Source organism: Myotis yumanensis, unplaced genomic scaffold (genome assembly GCF_028538775.1).
Source record: "Myotis yumanensis isolate MYYU_CA2020_CCGP unplaced genomic scaffold, mMyoYum1.0.hap1 SCAF_23, whole genome shotgun sequence".
Taxonomy (NCBI): Eukaryota; Metazoa; Chordata; class Mammalia; order Chiroptera; family Vespertilionidae; genus Myotis; species Myotis yumanensis.
The window spans coordinates 2,828,438-2,850,116 of record NW_027223774.1 but is presented as its reverse complement, the minus strand read 5'-3'; the positions used below and the strand labels follow the sequence as shown (position 1 = coordinate 2,850,116).

The 21,679-nt window shown below is 59.9% G+C and overlaps 2 protein-coding genes across 11 annotated transcripts; one reads left to right on the top strand and one right to left on the bottom strand.

The window, feature by feature from the left end:
* Window positions 1-22: 22 nt before the first annotated feature.
* On the bottom strand, window positions 23-8,903 carry FIZ1 (FLT3 interacting zinc finger 1). 2 transcript variants are annotated; one of them, XM_070402197.1, is made up of 3 exons: window positions 8,764-8,903; window positions 6,876-7,232; window positions 23-2,152 (listed from the first exon to the last, which is right to left on the bottom strand). In XM_070402197.1, the coding sequence occupies exons 2-3, from the start codon at window positions 7,188-7,190 to the stop codon at window positions 971-973; spliced, it is 1,497 nt and encodes a 498-aa protein (XP_070258298.1). In that variant the 5' UTR covers window positions 7,191-7,232; window positions 8,764-8,903; the 3' UTR covers window positions 23-970. The 2 variants fall into 2 exon arrangements, with proteins under 2 accessions (XP_070258298.1, XP_070258297.1); XM_070402196.1 differs by lacking the exon at window positions 8,764-8,903 and adding an exon at window positions 8,246-8,366.
* On the top strand, window positions 8,013-21,451 carry LOC138999970 (zinc finger protein 524-like). 9 transcript variants are annotated; one of them, XM_070402202.1, is made up of 4 exons: window positions 8,013-8,164; window positions 10,507-13,574; window positions 20,986-21,041; window positions 21,146-21,451. In XM_070402202.1, exon 2 carries the CDS (start codon window positions 10,546-10,548, stop codon window positions 11,338-11,340), a length of 795 nt encoding a protein of 264 aa, XP_070258303.1. In that variant the 5' UTR covers window positions 8,013-8,164; window positions 10,507-10,545; the 3' UTR covers window positions 11,341-13,574; window positions 20,986-21,041; window positions 21,146-21,451. The 9 variants fall into 9 exon arrangements, 7 of the variants coding, with proteins under 7 accessions (XP_070258303.1, XP_070258305.1, XP_070258304.1 ...); XM_070402204.1 differs by lacking the exon at window positions 8,013-8,164 and adding an exon at window positions 8,397-8,440; XM_070402203.1 differs by lacking the exon at window positions 8,013-8,164 and adding an exon at window positions 8,470-8,704.
* The last annotated feature ends 228 nt before the right edge of the window (window positions 21,452-21,679 follow it).

The following is a 21,679-nucleotide window of genomic DNA, read 5'->3' as shown; positions in this document are numbered from 1 at the left end:
AGGTTCAGACAATGAGACGGCATTGACCGACAGGATGAGGTTTATTGGGGTCTTGGAGACACTCGGGACTGGGATGAGGGGGTGAGGTTGAGGCTCATGGGGAGAACCCCCTAGCCAGCGCCCCCTTTCCCTTGGGGTTGGGAGGAACACAGAGACAGACAAACCGACAGAGAGGGGAAGACCAACAGGTGCTAGAACAGAGTGGGGGGAGACCCCAGTGTCCGCCAGCTCCCGCTCAGGTGAGCTCGCAGGTCGGGAATGACGCAGAAGAGGAGGGGCGTGTCTGCCGTGTCCGCCGTGAAGAGGGTGCGGCGCAGGCCACAGCGGGGCCAGCCCATTCCAGTGGACAGGAGGCTGCGCATCTGGACCAGTCCATCCTACTGGGCGGGGGGGATGCCCACCCAGCCTAGTCTAGTGTTTGGGGGCGGGGAGATCACTGGGGTTGGCCCATTCCGCAGTAGGGGAGGGCGGCCTGACTGGGGAGTGGGCCGAGGGCAGGGGGATCTACCCTGGCCCTCCTTCCGCACAGGGAATGCAAGGGGGGAAGGCAGATTCTGGCTCTATCCATCACCTAGGGGCACCAGTGATTGTGGGGGTGCATTTGGAGGGATCAAGGGAGATGCGGGGGCATGGTCCCCTTACACTCTCCAGACCAAGGTCGTTGGGAATGATGGCTCTCAGGGAGGGGGCAGGCTTCCCTGGGGGGAGGGGTGCCCGTCTTTTATTAGGGCCCTCGAGTGACTAGTACTTGTGTAGGCCCATTTCTTGGTCTCCCCAGCGTAGGGGCCCATTGATTTGGGGGTGCCCAGCTCAGGGCCTATATGGGTTTCTGGTGGCTCCATCTCTCCAGCCAGGGCCCCCTCATCTCAGGACCCCTGTCTGGGTTTGGGCAGCCCCCTGGGGACCCCGAGTCCAGCCCCAGGTGGGCGGGGGGCGCGGTCAGTCCGTGCCCCAGGCGGCGGGGGCGGGGTCAGTCCATGCCGCGGTGCAGCTTCAGGTGCCGGGAGAGGTTGCTGAGCGTGATGAAGCCCTTGCCGCAGATGTGGCAGGGGAAGGGCCGCTCGGTGCCGTGCAGCAGCCGGTGGCGCTTGAGGTAGCACTCGTGGCGGAAGAACTTGCCGCACTCGAGGCACGGGAACGGCTTCTCGCCCGTGTGCACCAGCACGTGCCGCTCCAGGTCCCGCGGGGAGCGGAAGAGCTTCTCGCACTCGGAGCAGCCGAAGATCTTCTTGCTGCGGCCCGAGCTGCCCGCGGGCTCCCCGGCCGCGGGCTCCCCCTCGGAGGCCGCCGCGGCCGCCTCCGCCCCGCCGCCCTCGCCGTGGCTGGCCCGTCGGTGCTCTTCCAGGGCCGCCAGGGCCGCGTACAGCGCCCCGCAGTGGCCGCAGCCGTAGGTGGCCGGCCCCGAGTGCGCCTCCAGGTGGCTGGCCAGCGCCGCGGCCGAGGCGAAGAAGGTCCCGCAGTCGCACTGGTACAGGGTGTCCTCCGAGGGCTCCGCCGCGGCCGCCGGCGGGGGCGCCTCCCCGCCGCCCCCGTGGAGCAGTCCCCCCAGCTCGGGCACACCGCCCCCCACGCGGCCCAGGAGCAGCCCGCCGTCCCAGGCCGGCCTGGCGTCCCCCGCCTCCTCGGCGCCGCCCTCGCCGGGGGTCTCGGGCCCCGCAGCTGCCCCCGCGGCCCAGGCCTGCGCGGGGGGCGCGCCCGGGCCCTGCAGGTCGTGCGTCAGCTTGTGCCGCTCCAGCAGCGCCGGGGCGTTGAAGTCGCGCTCGCAGCGCGGGCACTTGAAGGGCTTCACGTCGGTGTGCGCGGCCCAATGGGCCGCCAGCTCCCGGCCGTGGTCGAAGCGCCGGGCGCAGGCGCCGCACGCGAAGGGGGGCAGCGAGGCCGCCGCTGCCGCCGCCGCCTCCGCCAACCCCCAGCTGCCCGGGCCCACCCCCTCCGGGGCCTCGCCCCCGCCAGCCCCCGCACCTCCGCACACGGAGCAGGGCCCCACGTTGCAGCACACGGAGCAGGGCGCGCTCAGGCCCGGGCCGGGCTGCAGGGGGGACGGGAGCACCCCGCGGTGCTGGCGCTTGAGGTGGCGGCCCAGGCTGGAGCGCGAGGAGAAGCGCAGCTCGCAGACCAGGCAGCAGTAGGGCTTCTCTCCCGTGTGGACGACCTGCAGGGCGGAGGGAGGACAGGGTCAGGGCTGAGGGTCCAGCCGGCAGGGCAGAGCCCGGACACGGAGGGAGGTGGCCCGTGCCTCCCACCACGTCTACAAGGCCATGAGCCGGCTTCCCTCGCCTGCGGGCCACACTCCCATGGCTTTAGGCCCTCCAGCCCGCGGGTGAAAAGGGGCCACATACTAAACCCCACAAGCCCAGGAAAGGCCTGCACGGTGGCCTTACAAACTCAGGCCCTAAAGCAACCACAAAGGGTGGTCTGGAATGGAAACCTCTTAATGAAAAGCCCTTTATGGTGGGTAGTCAAGCCCTAGGCTAGAATTTTCCCTGACAAAAGCCAATCTTTACCCTAACTAAGCCTGTTTATGGTCCTTTGCATCTAGGATAACCCCACCTTTGGAATGTCAGGGTAACTCCCCCTTTTTCCGGACCCCTCAGGGTACAACCATGAACTATCCTGTACCCACCAATGTAAAAGAACCATGTGTCTACCATTTTACTTTTTAGCCAGTCTCAGAGGTCCGCCCCCCTGCCCCCCCCGCCCCCCGCCCCCTTTGCTTTCTCGGCCTCCCTTACCTATCCCCAATGGATTTCACGTACCCACTACTGCCTTCTCTTTGATTGTAACGAATAAAACAAGATTGAAACTGCCGCTCTCTGGAGCATTTTCTCAACCCATTGAGATTTTGCTTCCCGGTAACTGTGGACAGTTGGCTTAAGCCAGTGGCCGGGAAACTGAGGCTCGAGAGCCACATGCGGCTCTTTGGCTCCTTGAGTGTGGCTCTTCCACACAATACCACGTGCGGGCGCGCACATACAGTGCGATTGAAACTTCGTGGCCCATGCGCAGAAGTCGGTATTTTGTGGAAGAGCCACACTCAAGGAGCCAAAGAGCCGCATGTGGCTCGCGAGCCGCAGTTTGCCGGCCACTGGCTTAAGCAAACTTCTCTACAGGTTTGCATGTTTCTCACGTGGACAAGCCTCCGAACCTTCGCCTGTGCTGCTCCCTGAGGCTGGGGAATGCTCCTTTTCAAGGCCCCGACTCTTACTCAGTTCCTACAAGCCCTCCCACCCTGGGAGAGAGGCTGAGCACCGGGAATCTGAGCGCTGCCGGGTCTGGGTTCAAATCCCAGCTCTGCCTTCCACTCTGAAACCGTGCACAAGCAATGGCCTCTGAACCAACTTTCCCATGAACTACTTATATCCTCTCCTGGGGTAACAGGTGGCTCTTTTCCTGTAAGTGCTCTAGGACAAGCATGTCAAACTCGCGGCCTAGCGGCCGCATGCAGCCCACAACCAATATTTTTGCAGCCCAGCCAATATAACGGCATGTAAGAAACATTTTAATAAAAATTTCGTAACTTAATTTTTACAATATCCTGTTATACATAATTATTAATAAGGAACTACAACATTCGCTAATGACTGATGACTATCATTGTGTTGCATTCATTTCCCTTATGTGTCTTACACGCAGGCGCACCATTTCTCTCCACTAATACCAGCAGAGAAGATTCCAGCAGCCGATGGGCACGTCGTCAGTCTTGGACTGACTTGTTGGGTGTGCGCAATGGGACATATTTTGCTTTCGGAGAACAAGAAACATAGATTTGTGTGATGCTTATGAAGTTGTGCGGTTATTCAGTGTCTGGTAAGTTCATGTTCAAGAAAAAATATTAATTTTTATTAAAATGTTCTATTATTGTATGTTAACGAGGACTCATTTATTTCAGCCCTTTGTATTCAGTATGTCTCCATCGACATAAACCCACGTTTCTATGAAAATGGAAGCTTTTGTGTTTTTTGCGGCCACATCCACTTAAACCTTGTTTATTCAGCCCGTGTTAGCCTGTGAGTTTGACATGCTTGATCTAGTGCTTTTTAGAGCAGAACCGTCCAGTAAGACTGGCTGCAGTGATGGAAACGCTCTAGATCTGTCCTGTCCGACATTGGTGGCCACCAGCCACGTGTGGCTGCTGGGCACTGGGGATGTGGCTGGGTGGCCTTACACGGGTCTCTGCTCATATGGCCCTTGAGGTTTTTCTGTTGTTAATCCTCACCCGAGGATATTTTTCCATTGATTTTTAGGGAGCGTGGAAGAGAGAGGGAAAGACAGAGAGAAACATGGATGTGGGAGAAACACATCGATTGGTTGCCTCCTGCACGAGCCCCAACCAGGGCCCGGGCCTGGGAGAAACCTGCAACCGAGGTATGTGCCCTTGACCGGAATCGAACCCGGGACTCTTTGGTCTGCCGGCCGACGCTCTATCCACTGAGCCACACCGGCCAGGGCCCTGGTGGTTTATTTAAGAGTCCTAGAATAACAGACACAGGTTTCGAGTCTAGAGCCTATTGATTGGTAGGGTCTGCCTGGAGGAGAGCTGTGGGGAGGACTCCCAGGCTGGATAAGAGAGTGCGGTGCTGGATTAATCATGTCTGCCAGGGGCATGGAGCCTAAAGAAGTGGGAGTGCTACCCCAGAAAACCCACCCCAGACCCCATCCCTGACCGGCCGGACCACTTCAGAGCTCCTGTATTAGCCTCAGAACACGGGAACCTTCTGTGCTCCTGTCTCGGCTGCGAGCTGACATTTATCAACCTGGTTGGTCAATGACTAGATTTTTGACTTGGGCGGCCACGAAAGGAGTGGGAAACGGGCTGTTTCTGTCTGGTCTCTCTCATTTCCCCCAAGGAGCCTGCATACTGTAGGTGCTCATTAAATGCTCAGTTGAATGATAACCTACTAGTGGGCAGGGGTGAGACTCAGCCGCTGCCTGCCCTCCCCCGCACCTCCTTCTGCTCTAACCCGGGCTCGCTCCGCCCCAACCACAGGTCTCCCATCCCTTTCTTGCCCACACCAAGCTATCCCCACCTTGACTTTCGCACTGGCTGTTCCCTCTGCCTGGAGTGCTGTTCCCTGCTCACACTTCAGGTCTCAGCTCAAACACCGCCGTGCCCTGCCCGTCCCCACCCGGCCTGGCGGCCCACAGCTAGCTCTCCCCTCTTTACTCCTGCACAAAAGCTTTCTATTGTTTAATCTCCTTCCCCACACGTCTCCCCTTTCAGGACATGCTTGCCTGTGCATTTGCTTTCTTGTTGATCGTCTACCTCCAGTGGGATATAAGTTCTCCAAACGCCCCGACTTTATTGGTTTCCCTTTGGTGACCCCAGTGTTGAGAGCAGGGAGAGCTCTCAATAGATAATCGCCGAATGAAAGAGTTAAGTGCATACGTGGTAAATCTGTTTTTTTAAAACGACAAGGGAGCCCTACCTGGTGTGGCTCAGTGGATAAAGCCTCAGCCTGCAGATTGAAGGGTCCAGGGTTTGATTCCAGTCAAGGGCACATGCCCAGGTTGCAGGCTCGATTCCCAGTGGGGGCATGCAGGCGGCAGCCAATCGATGATTCTCTCTCATCAATGTTTCTATCTCTCTCTCCCTCTCCCTTCCTCTTTGAAATCAATAAAAACATATTTAAAAAACAATGGCAGGCCCTGGCTGGTTTGGCTCAGTGGATGGAGCGTCGGACTGCGGACCGGGGGGGTCCCGGGTTCGATTCCGGTTAGGGGCACATGCCTGGGTTGCGGGCTCGATCCCCAGTTGGGGGTGTGCGAGAGGCAGCCGGTCGGTGATTCTCTCTCATCATTGATGTTTCTATGTCTCTCTCCCTCTTCCTTCCTCTCTGAAATCAATAAAAATATATTTAGGACTTCAGCGCCGTCTTTCTGTCCACCCAGAAGCACAGGCTCCGTGCTGTTGCCCTTGGCCCTGATCTCTATCGGGATAATAGGTTTTTGTCTCCATTCTGTCTACATTCTATTTGCACGCCCAGGACTGCAGATAGCTGCCCCTCCCCCCAGGGGGCTGATGGCAGAGCAGAAAGCATGCCAGCAGCCCGCAGTGCAGACCCCAGGGAGCCTGGCTGGGCCCTGCAGGGAGCCGGTGAACCAAGCCGGGCTCTGAGGAGTCTGGGGCCTGCGGGCCCTTCTCCTTTCCCACAGCACCCCCTCCACACACAGTAAGGGAATATCCCCAACGCTGTGACCAGACCCTCAAGGCCTGAGGTGAGAGCCTCATGGAGAACGCTGCACCCTACCCGGTAGCTCCCGGCTTCTCTGGCCTCAGGCCTCTGCCCATCCTGTGCCCAGGTCCCCAGGGTCATCCCAGCCCAAGCAGAGCCTTGAGGGCAGAGCCATGAACTGGAGCTGGGCACTCCCGCCTCCCAGCTTCCCAGCCTCCCAGCCTCCCAGCCTCTCAGCCTCCCAGTCTCCCAGCCTCCAGACTCCCAGCCTCCCAGCAGGGAAGGCAGCTGCTCAGGCCCCATGTAGCAGAGCAGCCTCAACTCCTGGCCTCCAGTCCCTCCTCCCACCCCCTACCCCTACCCCCCCCCCCCCAAAAAAAACAATGGCAAGGTAACCATAAACACAAAACTGCAGATGCTGGTGTGCCTGAGGGGGCGGGGGTGGGGGTGGGGAGTGTGGCCAGGGGGATGGATGAGAAGAGGAACCTATAGGTGGGGCAAATGTAGATGAATGTTTGCCTCTAATCCATAAGTAGGTGGGGACTGACAGAGAAACCCCTCCGAGTTCTGGCTGGCCAGGGCGCTTTGACCAGGAGGGAAGGAGGAAGAGAAAGTTTTCTCTGGTGCCCAGAGTGGGGTTGGGGCTCCAAGGCCATGTCCAGCCCCAGGAGGGAGGCGGCCCGGCCAGCCTGCAGGACTCACCTGGTGGTGCAACAGGCCGGTGGAGTCTCGGAAGCCCTTGGGGCAGGCGGAGCAGCGGTAGGGCCGCTCGCCCGTGTGCGAGCGCAGGTGATTGGCCAGGTTGAAGCTGTGCTTGAAGCCCTTGCCACAGCGCGGACACGCGTGGGGCTTGAGAGCAGTGTGACGCGCGAAGTGGCGCCGCAGGTCCGAGCGGTAGCGGAAGCTCTTGCCACACTCACTGCAGTGAAACGGCACGCGGGGGGCGGCGGCAGCAGGCGGTGCTGGGGCCTGGGCCGTCGCGGGGACAGGGGGCGCTGGCAGCGGGGCGTCATCCATGGTGGTGAGGCCTGAGGGCAGTGGCGGGCGGGGGGGGGCTCTCTGGAGCAGGGAAGACAGGAGCCAAGGTGAGGGAGGCACCTCCTCATTAGTCCTCCCCCATTGGCTCTTGAGACTCACAGGCCAGTCACCGTCCCCTGGGAGCCACGCCCACCGGTGCCACGCCCACTCTTTAAGCCACACCCAGTTCCCTACAAACCCTTCTCCCACTCATCTGCCAATCTTCCTAATCATTCCAAGTAACCTCTACCCCACTGAGTGTTTTTAAGTCTCACCCGCTCTTTGCAAAGACTCCTCATCCTTCTCTAAGCCCCGCCCGCTGTGGCTAAGCCCCGCCCACTCTTGCTCAGGCGCCGCCCACTCCTTCATAGTCCCTCCCACTGTTCCAGGATCCCCTTCTATTCTTTGACAAGCCCCTCCCACTCCCCTGTGAGCTCCTCCCACTCTCCTTTGAAGAATAAAGTAATGGAACCTTGGAGAAAACCAACTGAAACTCTTTTCGCCTGCTATTTCCACTAAGGCTCCACAAATTACACTCCTAAACCCCACTTTCTCTAAGACACACCCCGGGACACACTCCAACCCTTTTACTCTAAGCTCCTCCCATCTCCACATGGAGCCTCATTTCCCACTCAGTCCCATGAGGACCCTCCAACCAGCCCCGCTAAACCACGCCCCTTTATAAAGCCCACCCCTTTACCGGAGCCCCTCCCACCAACCACCCAGCCCCCTCCACAAAGCCCCGCCTACAGGAAAACTCCCTGTGATGGCCCCGCCCCCGCCGCCAATAAGCCCCGCCCCTCCCCACCCAATCGCCTGCGGGGCCGGCCCCCCTCCCCAGTCCCCGGCAAGACCCGGGCCCACAGAACTGGTCTTTGTGCCCCTCCCCCCCGTCCGTAAAAGGTGCGGGCCCCGGGCACCCGGGGCGGGGGCAAGTCCGGCGGGACCCAGAGCCGGATGAGTGCACCTCGCAGGTAGGGCGCGGGGGTTCGGGGGCCCTGGGGCGGCCCCGGGAGGCCGGGAAAGCCAGTCGGCTTTCCTCTTTAATTACTTACACCTCCCTCTGGGCGCCGACATTTTGGGCAGCGGGGGCAGCGTCACTTCCACCCGGGGGGCCCCTCGACTTCCGCCTCGGCTCCCTTCTCCCCCGCGCTCCCCCTCCCCCCGCCTTCCTGGCCGCCCCCTCCCAGCCGCCCGCCCCTCTCCCTCGTTCCCGTCCCTTTCCCAGCGCCAGCAGTTCGCGAAGCCAGGTAGGCGCCATCTTGGATGAGGGCAGGAGGAGGGGCGGGGTTCGGGGTGACCCTGCGCCATGCAGACTAAGGGCAGCGCGCCGGTTAACATGTTAGAGGTGCACCGGGAGACACGAGACCTCCAAGTCCGCCGGCCGCGGTAGAGAGAGAGGAGGCCAGAGCGGGCTCCATCTTGCCCTCAGCCCTCCCGGAGGCTTTGAAGCTGGTCGGGCGCCATGTTAACTACGGGAAGGAGCAGCCATTTTCCCGCTCCTCATCGTTTCGGTACCTGGGTTTCACTGGGCCCCCGACCGGGCGCCGTGTGGGAGGGAAGGCATTTCTACCTGGTTGTCATGTGTTGGCGGGTTACTTCCCGCTCGGGGCCAGCGAGGGCGCCGGGAGGTCGGGCGCGAGCGTGAGCGGCCCTGAGGCCCCAGCGCGACCCTTTGTTCCCCGCGGGCGCGGGTCCGACCGGGAAGGGAGTGGGCGGGGCCTCCGGGGCCGCTCCGTGGGGCGGGGCCGTCGCGCGCGTGCGCGCAGTCAGGGGACGGGCCCCCTCGCCCCCGCCCCTTCCCACGCGTCGGCCCGGTCGCCCCCCCGCACGCGCACACTCGCGAGCCCCCGGCGGCATGCAAATGAGGTACCCGAGAGGAGGGGTCCGGGCGGGGGGCGGGAGCGGAGGGAGGGGAGGAGGGGGCCGCGCGCGCCGGGAGCGCCGGGAGCGCGTCCCCCACACCTGCTCCTGCTCCCGCGCCCGCGCTCTGGGCGCCGTGCGCTCGCCGCCGACCTCGCGCTCCCGGTGGAGCCAGCCGGGCGCGCGCGCAGACCCCCTTTCCTGGCGGCATCGCCGGCTGCGGCCCGGCGCCACTGATTGCCGGCTTCTGCAGGGCTCGCCCGCCCCCGCCCACCCATCCCCCACGCGCTCCGGGCTGGCGGTGGGCGAGGGTCGGGACACCACCCCACCCCAAAGGCAGTGGTTGTCCTTCAGTCCAGTCCCCTCCCCAGAGCGCACCGTGTGATTCTGGAGACCATCTGTGCGCCTGTTCCAAGGGGTCGCAATGACATCTGCAGCCCCTGCTCCTAACTGCACCTGTGCTCCCCCCTCCCTCCACCTGGGGACACCCCAGCTCTGATGATGATGATGATGATGGTTGCTGTGGTTTATTGTATCCTTACTCTGTGTCAACGGACAGCCCTGGTATATCCATTTCCCAGGACCATAAGACCCTATGATGTCCCCTTGGCCCTGAGTCCCTTTTTTCTCACTCCCGGGGTGGGCCATTGTGTCCAAATCTTGGCCCGGCCACTGCCTAGCAGAGGGAGCTTGGGCAGCTGGCATGGCTCCCCTGCGCCCGGGTTTCCCCATTTGCCAAGTGAGGGCGGTTGTGACCTTCTCAGAGGGCTGATGTCTCCCGATGCTCTGTGTCCTGAGCGGTTTCTGTGAATCATCATGGCATGTCCCCGGGAGGCGGTGGAACTCCGTCCTATTGTACAGAAGGCTTAACTGAGGCTCGGGAAAGTGTGCACCTGGCCCAGAGCCACACACAGAGCGACAGACTCAGGAATGAAACCCAGAACATCTGCCTCCGGAGACTAGACTCCAGTGTATTTCCTCACCAGCCGCTGGGGGTCAGACACCACCACCTGGGAGCATGGCCTTTCTTCCGGTCCTGCCCTGGCCCTCCCACTTCTGCGATCAAGAGCGCGGACAGGCCTCTGTAGCCCTGGAGTTTGCTGGGCGCTCTGCCTTGAGGATCACAGCACTGGCCTGTACCCTCAGTTGGACTCTCTCCTCCCTTGAAGATTTTTCTTTATTTTGGCTCAAATTGACCTTGAACTTCGTGATCCGTGGCAGGGGTGAGGGAGGCCTGGGGCACGAGTCTGGGGCTCAGGACAGTGCCTGTTTACCAGCTGGCACAGAATTATCCTGTCCTTTGACTCCCCAGCTTGGCTACCATTGTGCATCCAGGTGAATGTCAGCCATGCCCAGGTCGCGAGACCCAGACAGAGGGAAGGGCGAGGTCTCAGGGAACCAGGGGCGCTCCAGACCTACCCTGCACTGACGGCTGCCCCCTTTCTCCTCGTAGCCCGGCTCCAGTACCCAGACCCAAGTCCTCCACTGCTCAATGGACAGCCCCAGCCCAGACCAGTTGCCTTCGCCTTTGCCTGGGGAGGAAGAGAAACCTCTGGCCTTACCTTCTTCTGTCCCCCGGGGCCGCCCAAGTGAGCGTCCCGGAGGGGCCTCCTCCTCCAATCAGACGCTCAAGGCCTGTCCCCCTCGCAAGCGGGGCCGCCCCCCCAAGTCAGGGCAGGAGCCCCCACTGGCACAGGGGGTGACAGCCCCGGTGGGCAGCGGCGGAGATGGCAACGACCTCCTGCTGATCGATGATCAGGGTGTGCCCTATACCGTCTCAGAAGGGGCCTTGGCTGACGGGCCAGAGGGATCGGGCCCCAAGAAGACCCCGCACTTCTGCCCCGTGTGCCTGCGGGCCTTCCCCTACCTCTCGGACCTGGAGCGCCATAGCATCTCGCACTCCGAGCTGAAGCCACACGAGTGCAAGGACTGCGGCAAGACCTTCAAGCGGTCCAGCCACCTGCGGCGGCACTGCAACATCCACACTGGCCTAAGGCCCTTCCGCTGCCAGCTCTGCCCCCGCCGCTTCCGCGAGGCTGGCGAGCTGGCACACCACCACCGCGTCCACTCCGGGGAGCGCCCCTACCAGTGCCCCATCTGCCGGATGCGCTTCACAGAGGCCAACTCTCTCAGGCGCCATGCCAAACGCAAGCACCCCGAGACCATGGGAGCCCCCGTGTGTCCCCCAGAACCAGGGCCTGAGCTACCGTGGGACCACGAGGGCATCCTGGCCACAGAAGGGCCTGAGGAAGAGGAGGAGGAGCCCGAGGGAAAAGAGCTGGCCTGACCCACACCCCCGGCCAGGTTTAGGGCTGGGGGTTCAGCTGGTGCTGCGCCTGGGCCCTGTAGCCCAGACACCCTCCTGTCTGGTGGGATTCTTGTTGGGGGCGGGGGTTGCAGGTGAGGACCGCAACTTCTGGTGGGCCCTGCTGCCTTCTGCCGCCTTCTCCCGGACTTACAGGCCCTTGGACGCAGGGGCCTCGGAAATAAATCACTGCCGCCTGGCTTCCCTGTGTGTTCAGTGCTGGTACAGGGCCTGGCCTTCCCCTGCTTCTCTTTTTCTTGTTAGAAAGAGGAAGGGAGAGGGAGAGAATCGGGATCGGCTGCCTCCTTCACTCCCCCTACTGGGGTCAAGCCCCAAACCCAGGCATGTGACCTGACCAGAAAGTGAACCAGCGACCTCCAGGTGCATGGAGTGACTCTCAGCCAACTGAGCCACACTGGCCAGGGCTACTCCTCCTTTTCAAATGCCCTCTGCCCCTACACCACCCATGGGAGTGCATGGGATTTGGGAGGACTCCATGTCATGTGCCTCTAACTTGGTGATAAAGAAGTGGCTTGGCGGCAGCCTCTGTCCCCTCTCCTGGCTCTAGCAGACCCCGAAGCAGTTGCCTAAATATCCACTCTAAGGAAAACATTGAACTTTCTGTGCAGATGACACTCCAGGCCCACCCTCCCCCAGTCCAGCCAGGTTCCTGGAAACTCTGCAGCCACCACTTTGCCCCATCTACTTTTCCTGACAGCGTTTGGAAGGAAAAACCGAGTTGATAGTAGTGGTTAGAACTGATAACTTCGCTAGGGGTTAGGTAGGTAAAGGGCTGTGGCCTGGAGGGGTGTGGACTGAGCAACTAGGCTTACTGGGCAGGTAGGTGAGAACTGTGGGCGGGGCTTAGGAGAAGGCCTCTATGAGCTGGGGTGGTGCTTAAATTGGCTTAAGGGCTGTGGGCAGTGAGTGAGAGGGGTCTAGAGGTATGGGTAGGGTTTAGCTGAGAGGAGGGCCTTCAAGGGGACACTAGGAGAGCAAGATGTCAGGAGGGGTGGGCATGACTGCTGTTCAGGCCAAGGAGAGAGGGGGAACCTAAGAGGAGTGACTGAGGGAATTCCCGAGAGGGGGAGCTTAGCAGGATGGGCCCAATAGAACTGGGCGGAGCTGTGGGGGCAGAGCTGAGTCAGGGGCGAGGTTTGCAGGAATATATGAGGGGCAATGCAGGTGAGGAAAAGCTGTGGTTCTGATTTCAGCCTACACCGGACTTGCCTGAAGGATATTTCATTTTATTTTTTAATATAATTATAGTTGACATACACTCATTAGTGTCAGGTCTCTAACCTTGGTGCGGTGTTTCTGTACATTATGAAATGATCACGATAAGTGGTTGCCACCTGTCACCATACAAAGCCATTACGGTATTATTGACTGTGTCCCCTATTCTGTACCTGACATCGCTGTGACTTATGTATTTTATAACTGGAAGTTCTACGCCCAGGGTTTCTGGTTCAGAGCTTCTGGATCAGGGCCCTGAGAATTTCCTTTTCTAACCATTTCCCGGTGATGCCGCTGTTAGGTCGGAGGGAAGTCCAGGAGCCGGGTGCATGCAATCGCAAGGCAGCTGGTGATGCAGATACTGGTTCCTTCCTGGAACCCGTAACAGACCTGCCCGGGTGTTAAGGGGCAACCCGTAAGAGACGACGGCCAGGGCCAAAGGGTAGACTTTAGGAGCCTTTATTCAGCTGGCCAGCGTCTGCAGTGCCAGTACCCCACCGAAGCGAGGACCGGAACTGCAGCCCCGACCAGATGTAGAAGTGAGCTTTTATTCACAAAAACCACAAAACGGCTGGCCAAACACACACAAAGGTCGCTGGTCCATTTCTCATACCTTTGAAAGGTTAGGTTCCTGGAACCCGTCATCCCTGGCTAAACCGTGACCTGCTCTTTTTGCCTGTAAAAGATGTGAAGAGGAAGCTGTAGTCTTTGCAACAGAGCCAGAGACTGCGATGACCTAAGTTAACTGTAAGCTACGATTGTTCCTCCGCCCTGGGGCGTCATTACACCGGAACCTGTAACAGACCTGCCCGCGGGGAGACTCCCACAGCTCCTGCTCCCGCCCTCACTGAGCAGGTGTATACAGAAGTGCCTCCACTCCTCTTTGGCGAGGCTTCACTGGACCCTTACAGATTAAAGTTCCTCTTTCTGACTGGCCTGGCTCTCTGACCTTGTCTCCTGTGCCGCGAACCTCACAGCAGGTAGGGCGCGGGGGTTCGGGGGCCCTGGGGCGGCCCGGGGAGGCCGGGAAAGCCAGTCGGCTTTCCTCTTTAATTACTTACACCTCCCTCTGGGCGCCGACATTTTGGGCAGCGGGGGCAGCGTCACTTCCACCCGGGGGGCCCCTCGACTTCCGCCTCGGCTCCCTTCACCCCGCGCTCCCCCTTCCTCCCGCCTTCCTGGACGCCCCCTCCCAGCCCCAGCCCCGCTCCCTCGTTCCCGTCCCTTTCCCGGCGCCAGCAGTTCGCGAAGCCAGGTAGGCGCCATCTTGGATGAGGGCAGGCGGAGGGGCGGGGCTCGGGGTGACCCTGCGCCATGCGGACTGAGGGCAGCGCGCCAGGCGTGCGGCTCCTCCGCGCGGGGTCGCGCAGATGAGGGCAGTCCTGAGCCCACGTCTGCCGTCTTAGGCTCCCCCCGACCCCCCCGGGTAACATGTTAGAGGTGCACCGGGAGACACGAGACCTCCAAGTCCGCCGGCCGCGGTAGAGAGGAGGCCGGAGCGGGTTCCATTTGCCCTCAGCCCTCCCGGAGGCTTTGAAGCTGGTCGGGCGCCATGTTAACTACGGGAAGGGGCAGCCATTTTCCCGCTCCTCATCGTTTCGGTACCTGGGTTTCACTGGGCCCCCGACCGGGCGCCGTGTGGGAGGGAAGGCATTTCTACCTGGTTGTCATGTGTTGGCGGGTTACTTCCCGCTCGGGGCCAGCGAGGGCGCGGGGAGGGCGGGGGCGGGCGTGAGCGGCCCCGAGGCCCTAGCGCGACCCTTTGTTCCCCGCGGGCGCGGGTCCGACCGGGAAGGGAGTGGGCGGGGCCTCCGGGGCCACTTCGTGGGACGGGGCAGTCGCGTGCGCGCAGTCAGGGGACGGGCCCCCTCGCCCCCGCCCCTTCCCACGCGTCGGCCCGGTCGCCCCCCGCACGCGCACACTCGCGAGCCCCGGCGGCATGCAAATGAGGTACCCGAGAGGAGGGGTCCGGGCGGGGGGCGGGAGCGCGCCCCCCACACCTGCTCCTGCTCCCGCGCCCGCGCTCTGGGCGCCGTGCGCTCGCCGCCGACCTCGCGCTCCCGGTGGAGCCAGCCGGGCGCGCGCGCAGACCCCCTTTCCTGGCGGCATCGCGGGCTTTGGCCCGATGCTGCTCAATGAGCCGCCCCCACAAGGCCCGCGGCACCGTCACCCCACCCCCTCAACCCCGCCCCGGCGCGCTCCGGGCTGGGGGTGGGCGAGGGTCGTGACACCACCCCAACCCCAAAGGCAGTGGTTGTCCTCCAGTCCAGTCCCCTCCCCGGAGCGCACCGTGTGATTCTGGAGAAGCAGGTGCCCCGCCATCTGTGCGCCTGTTCCAAGGGGTCGCAGTGACATCTGCAACCCCTGCTCCTAACTGCACCTGTGCCCCCCCCTCCACTTGGGGACACCCCAGCTCTGACGATGATGATGATGATGATGGTTGCTGTGGTTTATTGTGTCCTTACTCTGTGTCAATGGACAGCCCTGGTATATCCATTAGCCAGGACCAGCGGGACCCCATGATGTCCCCTTGGCCCTGAGTTCCTTTTTTCTCACTCCCGGGCTGGCCATTGTGTCCGAATCTTGGCCCGGCCACTTCCTAGAGGTGGGAGCTTGGGCAGCTGGCATTGCTCCCCTGTGCCCGGGTTTCCCCATTTGCCAAGTGAGGGTGGTTGTAACCTTCTCAGAGGGCTGATGTCTCCCGATGCTCTGTGTCCTGAGCGGTTTGTGTGAATCATCCTCATGGCATGTCCCCGGGAGGCAGTGGAACTCCGTCCTATCCGTCCTATCCATCCTATTGGGCAGAAGGCTTAACTGAGGCTTGGAAAAGTGCACCTGGCCCAGAGCCACACACAGAGCGACAGACTCAAGAATCTGTTAGATCAGAGGGAAGTCCAGGCGCCGATAAATGCAATTGCAAGGCAGATGGTGATGCAGATACTGGTTCCTTCCTGGAACCTGGAACAGACCTGCCCGAGGCAGAAACTCCCACAGCTCATCCTCCCCCGCCCTCACTGAACAGCTGTATAAAAAAGTGCCTCTACTCCCTTTTGGCGAGACTTCACTGGCCCCACCCTTGGACCCGTGAACCTCGCCCGGCAGTGCAGATTAAAGTTACTCTTTTTAACCTCCCTGGCTCTCTGACCTTGTCTCCTGTGCCGCGAACCTTACATTTGGTGCCAAAACTCAGGAGGTGCAAGCACCCCATCTGACCGTCCCCCTACAGTCTGGGGTGCCCTCCTCTCCCTTCTCATGGCTCAGGATCCCCCGGCTTTTCCCTTTAGCGGTATTCCCGGCCCGTGCTGATCCCTGGCGGTCTTGCCCGCTGTTCTCCGGACCCTTCTGGGAAAGGTTCACCGGACCCCGGGAGGTAGTGGAGACATCCCTGCGGCCCCTTGGTCCCTCTGTCCGTAGCTTGGCTAAACGATTGGGACGCTGGTCCTTTAGCCCCGGCTACTGACTGACCTCAGGAATCGAGCACGAGTAATCAAAATTCTAAACCTGATCCGAGCACACCTCTAGGGTGCCTGCTCGCCAACCAGGCTAAACTGGGCCTGTCCCAGGATCTGCATCCTAAACGCCTCATTCACTTCTGTAACATGGCACAGCTCAGTGTGAACTGGACAGCAGGTCAAAATGGCCCGAAAACAGGACTTTTGATTTTAACATCCTTACTGACCTCAGTAATTTCTGCCGGCGAACCGGGAAGTGGCCCAAGGTCCCATATGTCCAGGCCTTTTTCTGTCTTCGCTCTTGCTCCTCCCTCTGTTCCTCCTGTTCCTCTGCCCAGGTTCTCCTGGCTCGTGAGAAACATACTCCGCCTACTGATACCCCTCCACTTTCTGCCTTATCTGAACCTCCCGAAAATCTTTCCTCCCCTCCAACTCGTCGGACTCCCTACCCAGACCCTTTCCCCAAAGCTCCTTCTGCCTCATTGTCCGCACCCTCTCCTCCACCCTCCCTACCCGACCTCCCTCCACTACCCCCTCCTGTAATGCCTTCTCCCCTACCTGCTGACCACCCCCCTCCTTCGCCCCACTCCTGGGACACTGCCACAGTCACCCGCCGCAGGAGCCGGAAGCTCAAGCTGCCTGGTGACTCCCCCTCCCCCACCCCCGCCTGCTTCCCCAGTCAACAAACACACATGTTCGCAGGCCCCTCCTCTCCTCTGTCCCCTCCGAGAGGTTGCAGCATCTGAGGGAGTTGTCCAGGTCCATGTTCCCTTCTCTCTGTCGTATCTCTCCCAGATTGAGAAGCGGCTGGGGTCCTTTTCTGCCAACCCCACTGCGTTCACCAAGGAATTCCGATTCCTCTCTCAAGCCTATGACCTCACCTGGCATGACATCCATGTCATTTTTTTCTTCCACCCTAACGTCAGATGAAAGGGAAAGAGTCTTGGGGGCAGCAATGGACCACGCAAATCAGGTCTACCTTACAGATGTCAATATGCCGGTAGGGGCCAGGCCATCCCTTGCCAAGAGCCGGGCTGGGAGTAACAACTAGATACCCCCGAAGGCCAAAACGGGCGCCGACACGGAGACCAGATGCTCCAATACCTGATGGCCAGTATACAGGCCATCTCCCACAAGGTAGTTAATTTTGACAAAGAGAAATTACTTGGGTACCAGATGAGAACCCCGCGGTCTTCCTTAACAGGCTGACTGAGGCTCTGACCTTGTATGCTCGTCTGGACCCTGGGTCCCCAGCTGGAGCAACAGTTTTAGCCACCCACTTCATCTTGCAGTCGGCCCCAGATATTCGAAAAAAGTTAAAAAAAGGCTGAGGATGGCCCTCAAACCCTGGTCCGAGATCTAGTAAACGTGGCCTTTAAGGTTTTTTTGTTTTGTTTTGTTTTGTTTTTATAAATATATTTTATTGATTTTTTTTACAGAGAGGAAGGGAGAGGGATAGAGAGTCAGAAACATTGATGAGAAACATCGAGCAGCTGCCTCCTGCACACCCCCCACTGGGGATGTGCCTGCAACCAAGGTACATGCCCTTGACCAGAATCGAACCCGGGACCCTTGAGTCCGCAGGCCGACGCTCTATCCACTGAGCCACACCGGTTAGGGCAACGTGGCCTTTAAGGTTTTTATTGCCCATGAGGAGCAGGCTGAGTCGGATCGGGAGGCCTGCCTTCGACAGAAGGTAGACCTGCAAACCCAAGCCCTGGTTGTGGCCCTGCGGCCGACGGCAGCCGAACATGGTCCCAAGGGGGCCATGGGCGGTGGGGGTGCAACAAGACGACAAACACCGCCTGAAGAATGCTTCAAATGTGGAAATGAAGGCCACCGGGAAAAGCAGTGCCCTCGGCCCCGGGCTCCAACCAAGCCCTGCCTGGCGTGCGGTCAAAGCGGTCAGTGGAAAAGTGACTGCCCCTGGAAAAGCAACGGGCCCTCTGCGTCTCAGCATGGAGGGGCCACCCTTCCAGGTCATGACCCGCTGCTGGCCATGCTGGGATTGGTCGAAGACTGAAGGTGCCCGGACTCGATGACCCCCATCACCCTCACCGAGCCCAGGGTAACACTCATGGTAGCTGGTAAGCTGGTCTCCTTCCTGGTCGATACGGGGGCTACCTTCTCTGTCCTGCCCTCATTTTAGGGCACGATCTCGGTCATGGGTATTGATGGCAAATCCACCTGCCCACTGGCCACTGGACCCCTTCCCTATCTCCTCGACGATAGCCCTATAACCCACTTGTTCCTAGTCGTGCCTTCATACCTCGTGCCCCTTTTAGGACGGGATTTCCTCACCAAACTAGGGGCCACTCTGCAGCTCGCTCGGAGCCCTTCAGCCTCCCTGCTTCTTCTGCTCCTGGCCTCCTCCCTTCACGGAGACACCGATCCCCAACTACCTGCGTCCCTTGTTGACCCAAAAGTGTGGGATACCTCTACCCCGGTGGTTACGAGACACCATGTCCCAGTCAAGATTAGACTTAAGGACCCCACCTCATTTCCCTCCCATCCCCAGTTTTTTATCTCCCTCACTCATCGCCAAGGGCTCAAGCCCCTCATTACTCAGCTTCTGGGGCAGGTTCTCCTCATACCTATCGACTCTCCCTGCAACACCCCCATCCTCCCAGTTAGGAAGGCAGATGGGACCTACAGGCTGGTTCAGGACCTCCGGCTGATCAATGAATCGGTGGTCCCCATCCACCCGGTGGTCCCTAATCCTTACACTCTCCTTTCACACATCCCATCCTGTACCACCCACTTTTCCATCCTTGACCTCAAGGATGCCTTCTTTACCATCCCTCTGGACCCAGACTCTTTTCATCTGTTTGCATTTACTTGGGAGGACCCAGACGAGCAGGTATCCTGCCAACTCGCCTGGACGGTCCCGCCCCAGGGGTTCAGAGACAGTCCTCACCTGTTTGGCCAGGCCCTAGCCAGAGACCTCCAACAATGCTGGTTAGAACCCAGCACTCTTCTCCAGTATGTAGATGATCTCCTTCTCTGCAGCCTCTCCCTGGACATATCCCAGAGGCATACAGCTGATCTCCTCAACTTTCTAGGGGACAGTGGATACCATGTGTCCCCTGCCAAGGTCCAACTGTCGGCCCCCACCATCACTTACTTGGCGATCTGTCTGACACCCAATTCCCGAGGACTGACAGTTGACCGAGCGCAAGCAATGTGAGACCTCCAGCCTCCCACTTCTGCAGACCATATCTTGTCCTTTTTGGGACTGGTAGGATTCTTCCACCATTGGTTCCCAAACTTTGCCCTTCTAGCTCAGCCCCTATACCAGGCCGCTAAAGAAACACCAGTGGGCCCCCTCTCCTCACCTCCCTCTTTGGCCAGGCTTTCTCTAAGCTCCAGGATACCCTCTGGCATCCCCCCCCCCCCCCCCCTCCTGGACATCTCTAAGCCTTTCCAACTATTTACTGATGAAAGACAGGGAATGGCTATTGGGGTCCTCACCCAGCCCCTAGGGCCGGCCTTTACCCCCGTGGCCTACCTGTCTAGACAGCTTGACCCCACGGTCTGGGGATGGCAGTCCTGCCTCCAGGCTCTGGCTGCAGCTGCCGCTCTCACCAAGGAAGCCCAAAAAATCTGCCTCCAACAACCCCTACAGGTCTTCTACACCCATAGACTACAGGATCTCCTGTCCCACCGATCCCTATCTCTCCTTGCCCCCTCTCGCATGCAGGAGCTCCATCTCCTATTCCTCCAGAATCCTGACATCTCCCTGACCCAGTCCCCAGCCCTGAACCCGGCCACTCTCCTTCCCGCTCCCTCCACCCTACCTGTGGCAATGCACTCCTGTCCCGAGGTCATCGAGGCCCTCACTCAGCCTCGGGCAGGACTCTCAGATTCTCCTCTCTCCAATCCTGACTTAACTCTGTTTGTAGATGGAAGCTCATGCCTAGATCCCCAGGGACGTTGGAAAGCCTCCTATGCAGTAGTAACTCCCGAGCGGACCCTGAAGGTGGCCCGACTCCCCCCGGGTAGAAGTCCTATCTTTTTGGCTCCAACTTATTCAACACACTCAACCATTCTTCAACGAGACCCGCACCCTGCCCAGTGTCTCGCACTGCTTTCTATGCGCCTCTCTCCAAAGACCTTTGCTGGCTGCCGTCCCACTCATAACCCCTCCAGGAACCCAGGGGCAAGGTGAATGTCAGCCTCCCTTGGCTGGCATTCCTTTTCGGGAATCTGAAACTCCAAAGCCCACCCTGCCCCCATGGATATGCTACCAGACCAGTAATCCGGTAACTGGGGACAAGTCACTTGGAACTTTACCCAAAACCATACCACAGCCAGTCCCACCAAGGCCAGCCCGGGTACCTTCTTTTGATGCAACGACACCTCAAGCAACTGCATAAACTCCTCTGACCCCAGGCCTTGCTTTGTGGTCACAGTAGTTCCCCAACTAACTTTGTATGGAGAGTCGGAGCTTACCTGGCTGCTCCCTTCATCCCACCCCCGGGCCCGCTGGGCTGCCTTCCTCCTGTCATGTTAAGGGTGAGTGTTGCTCGGTAGGCCTCGCCGGTGGAGGGCGGGGGGGGCTGGGAACAGCCTAGTCTCTGCTCAGGATTTCAATGACAAGCTTCAAATAGCCCTGGAGTCTACTACCACCTCCTTAGCCTCCCTACAGCGGAAAGTAACATCAGTAGCCCAAGTAACTCTACAGAACCAACGGGCCCTAGACCTTCTTACTGCAGAAAAGGGAGAAACCTGCATATTCCTTCAGGAAGAATGCTGCTACTACATCAACGAGTCCGTAGTAATGGAGCAAAACGTGCAGACCCTGACTAGGCTGAGTGAAGAACTACGTGCAAGACACTCCCGGGACAACTCTCTTTTCAGCTGGTTCAAAGCCCCTTAGGTACCTGGATCCTACCCATAAAAGGGCCCCTAATTCTCACCTGTGTCTTTTTTTTCCTAGCCCCCTGCCTCCTCAAGTTCATCTGCTCCTGGATCGCGGAGATGTCACTGGTGACTGTAAGTCAGCTCCTGCTCCACCCCTACACTTGGCTGCCCTCAGACCTGCCTCTGCCTGACCCTGGCCTTTAAAACCACTCTCCCTTTTTGCCCCTGGTCAGCAGGAAGTAGCTAAGACGATTTCGGCGCCCCCTATCACCAAAAGGCCGGGATGTTAGGTCGGAAGGAAGTCCAGGAGCAAATGCATGCAATCTCAAGGCAAATGGTGACACAGATACTGGATTCTTCCTGGAACCTGTAACAGACTTGCCTGAGGCGGAAACTCCTACAGCTCATGCTTCCCCGCCCTCACTGAACAGCTGTATAAAAAAAGTGCCTCCACTCCCTTTTGGCGCTACTTCACTGGCCCCGCTCTTGGACCCATGAACCTCGCCCGGGTGCGCAGATTAAAGTTCCTGTTTTTGACTTGCCTGGCTCTCTGACCTTGTCTCCTGCATCGCGAACCTTACAGAATCAAACCCAGAACATCTGCCTCCGGAGACTAGACTCCAATGTATTACCTCACCTGCCGTTCGGGGTCAGACACCACCCGGGAGCACGGCCTTTCTTCCGGTCCTGCCCTGGCCCTCCCACTTCTGCGATCAAGAGCACGGACAGGCCTTTGTATCCCTGGAGTTTGCTGGGCGCTCTGCCTTGAG

Coding starts and splice junctions, on each gene's coding strand:
- FIZ1 (XM_070402197.1), bottom strand. CDS start 7,190: ATGGATGACGCCCCGCTGCCAGCGCCCCCTGTCCCCGCGACGGCCCAG. Junction 2,153..6,875: donor CCGGCCTGTTGCACCACCAG/GTGAGTCCTGCA, acceptor TCCGCCCTGCAG/GTCGTCCACACGGGAGAGAA.
- LOC138999970 (XM_070402202.1), top strand. CDS start 10,546: ATGGACAGCCCCAGCCCAGACCAGTTGCCTTCGCCTTTGCCTGGGGAG.